This window comes from Erinaceus europaeus, chromosome 8 (genome assembly GCF_950295315.1).
Source record: "Erinaceus europaeus chromosome 8, mEriEur2.1, whole genome shotgun sequence".
Lineage (NCBI taxonomy): Eukaryota > Metazoa > Chordata > Mammalia > Eulipotyphla > Erinaceidae > Erinaceus > Erinaceus europaeus.
Window position 1 is genome coordinate 390239 of NC_080169.1, and position 10790 is coordinate 401028.

At 57.9% G+C, this 10790-nt stretch overlaps 1 protein-coding gene across 1 annotated transcript; it reads left to right on the forward strand.

The window, feature by feature from the left end:
- The first annotated feature begins 7587 nt into the window (after positions 1-7587).
- LOC132539837 (basic proline-rich protein-like) lies at positions 7588-10536 on the forward strand. Its single transcript, XM_060195762.1, has 4 exons — positions 7588-7908; positions 8439-8562; positions 8658-8793; positions 9216-10536. The coding sequence occupies exons 1-4, from the start codon at positions 7588-7590 to the stop codon at positions 10534-10536; spliced, it is 1902 nt and encodes a 633-aa protein (XP_060051745.1).
- The last annotated feature ends 254 nt before the right edge of the window (positions 10537-10790 follow it).

Consider the following 10790-nt stretch of genomic DNA (forward strand, 5'->3'; position numbering starts at 1 on the left):
TAGGGTGATAACTCTGTGAGAATGGGAAGGGGAGAAGTGACCAGAGCACTCCAGGGTAGGGTAGTAACTCTGTGAGAATGGGAAGGGGAGGAGTGACCAGAGCACTCCAGGGTAGGATAATAACTCTGTGAGAATGGGAAGGGGAGGAGTGACCAGAGCACTCCAGGGTATGGTAATAACTCTGTGTGAATGGGAAGGGGAGGAGTGACCAGAGCACTCCAGGGTAGGGTAATAACTCTGTGAGAATGGGGAGGGGAGGAGTGACCAGAGCACTGCAGGGTAGGGTGATAACTGTGAGAATGGGAAGGGGAGGAGTGACCAGAGCACTGCAGGGTAGGGTGATAACTCTGTGAGAATGGGAAGGGGAGAAGTGACCAGAGCACTCCAGGGTAGGGTAGTAACTCTGTGAGAATGGGAAGGGGAGGAGTGACCAGAGCACTCCAGGGTAGGGTAATAACTCTGTGAGAATGGGAAGTGGAGGAGTGACCAGGGCACTCCAGGGTACGATAATAACTCTGTGAGAATGGGAAGGGGAGGAGTAACCAGAGCACTCCAGGGTAGGATAATAACTGTGAGAATGGGAAGGGGAGGAGTGAACAGAGCACTCCAGGGTAGGATAATAACTGTGAGAATGGGAAGGGGAGGAGTGACCAGAGCACTCCAGGGTAGGATGATAACTCTGTGAGAATGGGAAGGGGAGGAGTAACCAGAGCACTCCAGGGTAGGGATAATAACTCTGTGAGAATGGGAAGGGGAGGAGTGACCAGAGCACTCCAGGGTAGGATGATAACTCTGTGAGAATGGGAAGGGGAGGAGTGACCAGAGCATTCAAGGGTAGGGTAATAACTCTGTGAGAATGGGAAGGGGAGGAGTGACCAGAGCACTCCAGGGTAGGATAATAACTCTGTGAGAATGGGAAGGGGAGGAGTGACCAGAGCACTCCAGGGTATGGTAATAACTCTGTGTGAATGGGAAGGGGAGGAGTGACCAGAGCACTCCAGGGTAGGGTAATAACTCTGTGAGAATGGGGAGGGGAGGAGTGACCAGAGCACTGCAGGGTAGGGTGATAACTGTGAGAATGGGAAGGGGAGGAGTGACCAGAGCACTGCAGGGTAGGGTGATAACTCTGTGAGAATGGGAAGGGGAGGAGTGACCAGAGCACTCCAGGGTAGGATAATAACTCTGTGAGAATGGGAAGGGGAGGAGTGACCAGAGCACTCCAGAGTAGGATAATAACTCTGTGAGAATGGGAAGGGGAGGAGTGACCAGAGCACTCCAGGGTAGGATAATAACTCTGTGAGAATGGGAAGGGGAGGAGTGACCAGAGCACTCCAGGGTAGGGTAATAACTCTGTGAGAATGGGAAGGGGAGGAGTGACCAGAGCACTCCAGGGTAGGGTAATAACTCTGTGAGAATGGGAAGGGGAGGAGTGACCAGAGCACTCCAGGGCAGGATAATAACTCTGTGAGAATGGGAAGGGGAGGAGTGACCAGAGCACTCCAGGGCAGGATAATAACTCTGTGAGAATGGGAAGGGGAGGAGTGACCAGAGCACTCCAGGGTAGGATAATAACTCTGTGAGAATGGGAAGGGGAGGAGTGACCAGAGCACTCCAGGACAGGATAATAACTCTGTGAGAATGGGAATAGGGGGGGGATAGACAATGACCTGAGGGCACAACATGGGAAACAGGGGCTCTGAGAATGTCCCACCTCTCGTGGAACTAGCATTAGCCCGAGGGGACAATGTGGCAGATGTCACTGCATAGGCTCGACTTCCCAGCAGGTCACTACAAAGTGCTTTGCGCGTTTGCTCAAGGTGTATGTGACCCCTGATCTGGGGACATGCTCACATGTGCTCCGTCTCTCAGGCCTGGTCTGTATCTAGGTTCTGTGGTTTATTTCATTTTCTTCACGCAAGTTTCCACCCCCAGGGTCATCTATCTTGTATGGCCTCATGCGACTTTGCCATCTTTTCAGTTTTGAGTGATTTGAGTATTGGAATTCACATATAAATCTACCATTTTGAAGTGTTTAGTGTTTTTAATACAGTGGTGGGGAGACCTTTTTCCTGCCAGGGGCCATTTGGATGTCCTTAACCTCATTTGTAAGACACACAAGATTGTCAGCTTAAATGTCAGCACTTGGTGTCACCACGGACCAAGTTCCTGAATTCATGGAATTCGAGTCCCACCAGACTAGGTCACTTCAGCCCCCAGGCCAGACAGTCCCACCCTGGCTTTGTGCGTCCACAGGACTGTGAAGCCGCCGCACTCTCCCAGCCCAGGACAACCTACGTGCAGTGATAGCCACCCCCCGCCCGCCTTGCCCCATAAGACGGGCGGCCTGGCGGTACTTTCTGTCTCTGTGACTCTGCCTGTGCTGGCTTGTTGTTAAAATTTCGGAGGCTCTTGCCGGCCGGGTTGGCTTGCTTCACGGTGGTGAACAGAGACGCGGAGACAACGCTTTCCTCAAGTGCAGGCAGATTGGCCCCTTTTGTATTTTTATTTCTTGATACAGTGGTCTCAAAATCCATCCATATTGTAATACGGATCAGGATCTAGTTGTGTTCTCCAAGGGTTTTATCACTCCAGGCCCACTTGTCAGATGGAAAGAAAGACAGGGCCAAGAGAGGGCGAGGTGGGCCTAGACAGACCCCCACCCCTGGCTTGAGCAGTTCTCGGGGCTGACCTGGGGCTGTGCTCTCTCTCCACCTCCTTTCACCTCGCATCCCTGAGCGTCAGGCTGAGAAATAGGACTCCGGGCAAGTACATCAGTTTGTACATGTAAGAGACTCGCCGACGGCATGCCCAGAATGCCTCTGTTATGCAGTCAGAAGCTGTGCTGATGGGCAGCCGGTGTGTCTGTGCCTGGAGACAGATGTGGAAACAGCAGCGTTGAAGGAAAGGCCTTCCCAGCTCGCAGCTCCCCGCAGGAATTCCAGCTGGGCAAGCTTCCCTTTGATGTTGACACTCCACCCTCTTGGCTCTGGATTTCAGGTTTTATCAGTCACTTAGTGGCGCTATGCTAGATTCCAAGATGACAAGGGTTTAGTCCCACACTGCCCCCTCCCAGAAATAACCACCATAGCTGTCACAGTCTTAGCAACGACTAGGCTGCTACTTCCCCACTTCCCCCCAAGTTCCTGTGTTTCACTTCTCGAGATTCCACCGCCGGTCCCACCCCATCCTGGGGTGAGTTAGCCTCCTCAAGATGGACTTTGTGACATGTGCGCTCAGCCAGGTGTGCCACCACCTGGTCCCTTTGAGGTGGACTTTGATCACTGAGCGGGGAAGTTCCGTGACTGTTGCAGCCGCTGTTTGGGGAGCCTCGTGTCACCCTTGCCTCTCCTCTGCTCCTCACACCCTGCGCTGTAGTCACGACCGTCCTAATGACGGCTGTCTGCAGAAAACCTGCCACGTGCAAGCACTCCCGAGTGCGTGTGATCCTCAGGTGGGTCTGCTGTAGCGTGTGCCAGGTGATTTGCTCAGCTGATGTGGTGTTAGGTGTTTCCAGCCCTTGGGTTCTATTCCAGCTGTGCCGTTGAGTTAGACATGCTTCCTACATGTCAGCTGAGCCATACTGAGTTAGACAGGCTTCCTACATGTCAGCAAAGTCAACACAGTTCTGTACATGTTTCCTCGTCTTCCTAAGCTCACCATGAAGCTCTGTGTAAACTAACGTGAAGAGAAGAAATAGACCGTTTCTTTTTTTTTATTATCGAGATTAATGGTTTACAGTAAATACAGTTTTTGGCACACGTGTAAAATCTCTGTCTTCAGGCAGGAGTAGACAGCATAATGGTGATGCAAAGAGACTCTCATGCCTGAGGCTCTGAATCCCAGGTTCAGTCCCCTGCACCACAAGCCAGAGCTGAGCAGTGCTAGATGGGGGGGTGGGTGGTGTCTTTGGGGCCAGGTGGTGGTGCACCTGATTGACTGCACATGTCACAGGGCACAAGGACCCACATTCGAGCCCCTGGTCCCCACCTGCAGGGGGAAAGCTTCACAAGTGGTGAAGCAGGGCTGCAGGTATCTCTCTGTCTCTCTCCCTCTCAGTTTCTGGCTGTCTCTATCCAGTAAGTAAATAAAGATAATTTAAAAATGAAATAGAAATCTCAGTTTTTGCTTAAGTCTCCCCCAGCCTAGGTCCTCCTTCACCATCAGGCCCCTGGACCTGAAAGCCTCCCTCTTCCCTGACTCCTTTACTTTGGTGCAGCACACCGACTCCAGTTCCTGTTCTATTTTGTGTTTTCGCTTCTGTTCTTATTTCTCTTAAAAGTCTTTTTATTTTTTTATTATATTTATTTATTTATTTATTGGAGAGAGACAGCCAGAAACCGAGAGGGAAGGGGAGATAGAGGAGAGAGAAATAGAGACACCTGGAGCCCTGCTTCACCACTTGTGAAGCTTTCCCCCTGCAGGTGGGGACTGGGGATTCGAACCTGAGTCCTTGCACACTGTAACGTGCTCTCAACCAGGTGCGCCACCACCAGGTCCCTCTGTTCTCATTTCTCAGCTTCTATGAGTGAGATCATCCCATATTCATCCTTCTCTTTCTTTTTTGCCTCCAGGGTTACTGCTGGGGCTCGGTGCCTGCACCATGAATCCACTGCTCCTGGAGGCCATTTTCCCCTTTTTGTTGCCCTTGTTGTTGTTGCCTTGTTGTGGTTATTATTGCTGTTGATGATGTCGTTCGTTGTAGGGTAGGACAGAGAGAAATAGAGAGAGGAGGGGAAGACACCTGCAGACCTGCTTCACCGCCTGTGAAGCGACTCCCCTGCAGGTGGGGAGCCGGGGGCTCAAACTGGGATCCTTACGCCAGTCCTTGCGCTTAGCGCCACATGTGCTTAACCCGCTGCGCTACAATCCGGCCCCCCCCCATCCTTCTCTTTCTGACTGATCTCACTTCACAGGATTCCTTCAAGCTTCATCCAATATGAGGTGAAGAAGGTGAAGTCACCATTTTTTACAGCTGAGTAGTATTCCATTGTGTATCTAGACCACAACTTGCTCAGCCACTCATCTGTTGCTGGACACCTGGGTTGCTTCCAGGTTTTGGCTATTACAGATTGTGCTGCCAGGAACATATGTGTACACAGATCTTTTTGGATGGATGTGTTGGGTTCCTTAGGATATATCCCCAGGAGGGGAATTGCAGGGTCATAGGGTAGGTCCATGTCTAGCCTTCTGAGAGTCTCCAGACTGTTCTCCACAGGGGTTGGACCCTTTAATGTTCCCTCCAACAGTGCAGGAGGGGTTTTTTCTCCCCATAATCTCTCCAGTATTTTTTTTCTGCTACATTTTCTGATGTGTGATATTCTCACAGGAGTGAAGTGTCACTCTGTTTTAGGCAGGTAAGTCATGCACTAATTTTTTTAAAGGTCAAATATTAAACTTTTTAATGCACAGGCCATAGGCTGAGTCTTTGAAATGTTGACTCTTCTAAAAGCTTAGACTAGGAAAGCAGAAGCAACCGGTGGCGTGACTTCATAAGATACAGATATAGGAGCCAGGTGGTGGTGCACCTGGTTGAGTGTACATGTTAACAATGTACAGGACCCAGGTTCGAGTCCCCGGTCCCCACCTGCAGGGGGAAAGCTTCATGAGCGGTGAAGCAGGGCTGCAGGTGTCTCTCTTCCTTTCTATCTCCCCCACTTCCCTCTTAATTTCTGGCTGTCTATCCAATAAATACATAAAGATAATAATATATATAAATCATCAAAGGACAAATGGTGAGGTCGTGTATGATACAGCAAATCCTAACGATGGGATTTTCAAAGTTAACCCAATTGCCAAATAATGTGATTATAGCAATAACTATCTATTGCCTTCTTAAGCCCTAAGACAGCGGGAACCTCCCATTTCCTCTTTAGAGCCTGTATTTCCCCCAGTCCTGGAACCTCTAAGGTGGGGCTCACTTTCCTGCATGCTTCTCTCAATTCATACCAAATGATATTGCATCTGCCAATCCCAACCTAATCAAGCAATGAGTGCCACTTCAGCACGCTTCACCTCAGACTGTGTCCAGAGACGTCAGGCATGAATGTCAACCCTTCAGCCTCATTACTCGGGTGAGACCTGTCCTTTCATAGGATTCCTTAATTCCATCTCAGGTGGTTCACTTCCTAACAAATCCTCAACACCTAGCTATAGACCAGGTCCCATGAGACAGGGCAGATGTGCAAATATACACCTGAAAGCAAAAGTGCACAATAGTCTGCAGGGAGTCACTAAATGCAGCAAGAAAGTAGCCTAAAAAGACACCATAAAGTTCATAATGAAGTAGTGTCTACTTAGACTTACACACCCTCCTCACCTACTTCCCATTACACTTCCCTCACTTCAAAGCTAACCTTATCAAAGCAAGGACTGCAAAAGCTGAGTAAGGGCAAGAGACTGGCAGACTTAAATGATGAGACTCTAGTCATAAATTAATTTATTATTGGATAGAGACACAAACAGAGGAGAGACACCTGCAGCCCTGCTTCACCACTCGTGAAGCTTTCCCCCTGCAGGAGGGGATGAGGGACTTGAACACTAGACCTTGTGCACTGTGATGTGAGCACTTAAGCAGGTGCGCCACTGCCTGGATCCCAAATATCTTAGTTTTCTGCTGGGCTAGCGAGAGGGAGTTTCTTCTCGGTGACGTCGGAGAGAGACCAGGAACTCGTGGCAGAGCGGACGCAATGTGTCTTTATTGACCAGAGACCACGCTTTTATAGATTTAGAACCGGAAGTGGCAAATCAGAAAAGGAGATGGCTAGGAAAGGGGATGGAGAAAAGCAAAGAGTGGGAAGACAGAACGCTTCCATAGCAACGGTTGCTGGTGTTTTGACTGGCGGGATGAATGTACCTGCAGGCAGAGCGGGTCTCAGGTAGAAAGATGAGGCAAAACAATGATTCTGCAAATAGGCCACAGTGTCAGCAATGCAGCATGGAGCAGGGGGCTGCCAGGAAGCTGTCAATGCAAGTGATGCACACATCTTAAACTCCTTGAAACTTTCTTAGCTGCACCATGGTTATTGCTGGGACTGGGTGTCGGCACTAAATCCGCTGCTCCAGGTGGCTTTTTTTTCCTGTTTGTCTTTATATTTTATTTGCTAGAACAGGGAGAAACTGAAAGGGAAGGGAAGATGGAAGGGAGACAGACACTTGCAGCTCTGCTTCGCTGCACAGGAAGCTTCCCACCCGCATGTGGGGAGCGGGGACCGAGCCTGCGTCCTTACGCACAGGTGCACGTGGCTTCAGGAAGTGGCTCGGGAGCAGGAGGGGCGGGGCAGAGCAAGGCTGAGGCCCCGCCCACTTCCGGCAGCCCACACTGAGCGGTAAGCCCGGGAGCAGGAGGGGCGGGGCAGAGCAAGGCCGAGGCCCCGCCCACTTCCGGCACAGGTGCCGAGGTCTTTGGCTACCGGAAGCGCCTCTCCAGTGCCGCCCATCGCAGTGTGGGAGCACTTCCGGCCGCTCTGCACACACGGCGGAAGTCCTCCGCCGGAGGCCGCACCGCCACCCGCTCCCGCCTCTGAGGCTCCCCAGTCACCCCGCTGGGGTCCCGGCAGCACCGTCCGCGCCGGGCCGGGGTCCGAGCACATGCGGGGAAGACGTGACCGCGGGCGGACCGCCGGCGCAGACCCGCCCGGCTCCCGCCACACCTACGGGGGGAGACACGTGGGGCAGGCGAGGGTCTCTCGCCCTCCTCGGTCGCCGCCCGGAGACCGTCTCTGCCCGCACACTGACTTCCCGGCCACCTGCCCTCTCCTCCGGCCCCGGGCGCCCAAGCCGCCGAGCCCACCTGCAGCTGGAGCAGCCCGGGCTGCGCACCGACCGGCTGAGCCCTCGCCGCGCCTCCAGGGTCCCGCCCAGGACGGGGCAGGTGCCGCCAAAGAGCCCTGCACCTGCGCGCGGGGCCAGGTGGGTCAGGCCGGGCCGAGCCTCCGCCCACTCGCGTCGGGCCCCGCCCCTTGCGCAGGCCAGCCCCGCCCCTCGCGGAGGCCAGCCCCGCCCAGCAGCGACTGGCCCCGCCCCTCACACAGGCCAGCCCCGCCCCTCGCGCAGGCAAGCCCCGCCCTTCACGCAGGCCAGCCCCGCCCAGCAGCGACTGGCCCCGCCCCTCGTGCAGAGCAGCCCCGCCCCTCGCGCAGGCCAGCCCCGCCCAGCAGCGACTGGCCCCGCCCCTCACACAGGCCAGCCCCGCCCCTCGCGCAGGCCAGCCCCGCCCTTCACGCAGGCCAGCCCCGCCCAGCAGCGACTGGCCCCGCCCCTCACACAGGCCAGTCCCGCCCCTCGCGCAGGCCAGCCCCGCCCCTCGCGCAGGCCAGCCCCGCCCAGCAGCGACTGGCCCCGCCCCTCACACAGGCCAGCCCCGCCCTTCACGCAGGCCAGCCCCGCCCAGCAGCGACTGGCCCCGCCCCTCGTGCAGAGCAGCCCCGCCCCTCGCGCAGGCCAGCCCCGCCCAGCAGCGACTGGCCCCGCCCCTCACGCAGGCCAGCCCCGCCCAGCAGCGCAGGCCAGCCCCGCCCCTCGAGCAGGCCAGCCCCGCCCACCATGCTCTGCCCCTCTCCTCCGGTAAGGCCGGCCCCGCCCACAATGACCCGGCAACCCCTCTCCCCCCACCAGGGTCTGGCCCCGCCCACCACGGTCTGGCTCCGCCCCGTTCCCAGCCCCGCCCGCAGGCCCCCGAGTCCACGCCCCATCCCGCAGCTGCCCTGAGAATCAGCATTTCCCCAGAAAGCGATTTAGGAATGCGGACTGCACCCAGCGGTGGGGCCGCAGGAGGGGCGCCCTGGCGGTGGACAGGTGGGTCCCAAGGCGGGGGAGTGAGGGCAGGGCTAAAGTAAAGGGAGACCTACACACAGAAATGAATCCCAAACTTGTTTCTGGAATGGAAGAATGCGCATCCTTCAGATGGCTGTTCTAGAGGGGCCGGGCGGTGGCGCACACATTACAGCGCACAGGGACCCGGGTTCGAGCCCCCGTCCCCACCTGCGGGGGGAGCTTCATGAGTGGTGAAGCAGGGCCGCGGGGGTCTCTCTGTCTCTCCCTCTTCGCTCTTGATTTCTGGCTGCCTCTATCCAATAAATAAAGATAATTTTAAAAATGTAGAAGACGGCTTTTCTAAATCGAGAGACAAAAGACAGTGACCGGCTGGTTTCTCGCGTGTGGACGCCTGAGAACTGATATGCGCTCACCTGCGGCCACGCGCTCCCTCCCGCCCGGAGACCCTCGCTCCCCCCGCCCGGAGACCCTCGCTCCCTCCCGCCCGGAGACCCTCGCTCCTCCCGCCCGGAGACCCTCGCTCCTCCCGCCCGGAGACCCTCGCTCCCTCCCGCCCGGAGACCCTCGCTCCTCCCGCCCGGAGACCCTCGCTCCCTCCCGCCCGGAGACCCTCGCTCCCTCCCGCCCGGAGACCCTCGCTCCCCCCGCCCGGAGACCCTCCCTCCCTCCCGCCCGGAGACCCTCCCTCCCCCCGCCCGGAGACCCTCGCTCCCCCCGCCCGAGACCCTCGCTCCCTCCCGCCCGGAGACCCTCGCTCCCCCCGCCCGGAGACCCTCCCTCCCCCCGCCCGGAGACCCTCGCTCCCTCCCGCCCGGAGACCCTCGCTCCCTCCCGCCCGGAGACCCTCGCTCCTCCCGCCCGGAGACCCTCGCTCCCTCCCGCCCGGAGACCCTCGCTCCTCCCGCCCGGAGACCCTCGCTCCTCCCGCCCGGAGACCCTCGCTCCCTCCCGCCCGGAGACCCTCGCTCCTCCCGCCCGGAGACCCTCGCTCCCTCCCGCCCGGAGACCCTCGCTCCCTCCCGCCCGGAGACCCTCGCTCCCCCCGCCCGGAGACCCTCCCTCCCTCCCGCCCGGAGACCCTCCCTCCCCCCGCCCGGAGACCCTCGCTCCCCCCGCCCGAGACCCTCGCTCCCTCCCGCCCGGAGACCCTCCCTCCCCCCGCCCGGAGACCCTCCCTCCCTCCCGCCCGGAGACCCTCGCTCCCTCCCGCCCGGAGACCCTCGCTCCTCCCGCCCGGAGACCCTCGCTCCCTCCCGCCCGGAGACCCTCGCTCCCTCCCGCCCGGAGACCCTCGCTCCCCCCGCCCGGAGACCCTCGCTCCCCCCGCCCGGAGACCCTCGCTCCCCCCGCCCGGAGACCCTCCCTCCCCCCGCCCGGAGACCCTCCCTCCCTCCCGCCCGGAGACCCTCGCTCCCTCCCGCCCGGAGACCCTCGCTCCTCCCGCCCGGAGACCCTCGCTCCCTCCCGCCCGGAGACCCTCGCTCCCCCCGCCCGGAGACCCTCGCTCCCTCCCGCCCGGAGACCCTCGCTCCTCCCGCCCGGAGACCCTCGCTCCCTCCCGCCCGGAGACCCTCGCTCCCCCCGCCCGGAGACCCTCGCTCCCTCCCGCCCGGAGACCCTCGCTCCCCCCGCCCGGAGACCCTCGCTCCCTCCCGCCCGGAGACCCTCGCTCCCTCCCGCCCGGAGACCCTCGCTCCTCCCGCCCTGCAAAGAAAGGGAGTGGCTGGGCAGGTGGTGCAGCGGGGGAGGGAGCCCTCTGTCTGAGGCCCGGGTTCGTCCCTGCCGCTCTTGGCCTGACGGCTGCGGTGGTCTCTCCCTAACACTATCAGGAGTAATAGGGGAACATCTTCTGACAAGAGTGAACGTGCAGCCCACCCAGAGATATAAACGAGGACCGTTAGCGAGCATAAATCAAACCACCATCCACTGCAAGGAAGCAAAGATGTTTATTGACGAATTGCAATCCGGGCCGAGATGGTGACTGGTGTTAGTCTACCAAGCTCGACCCCGAACAGGGC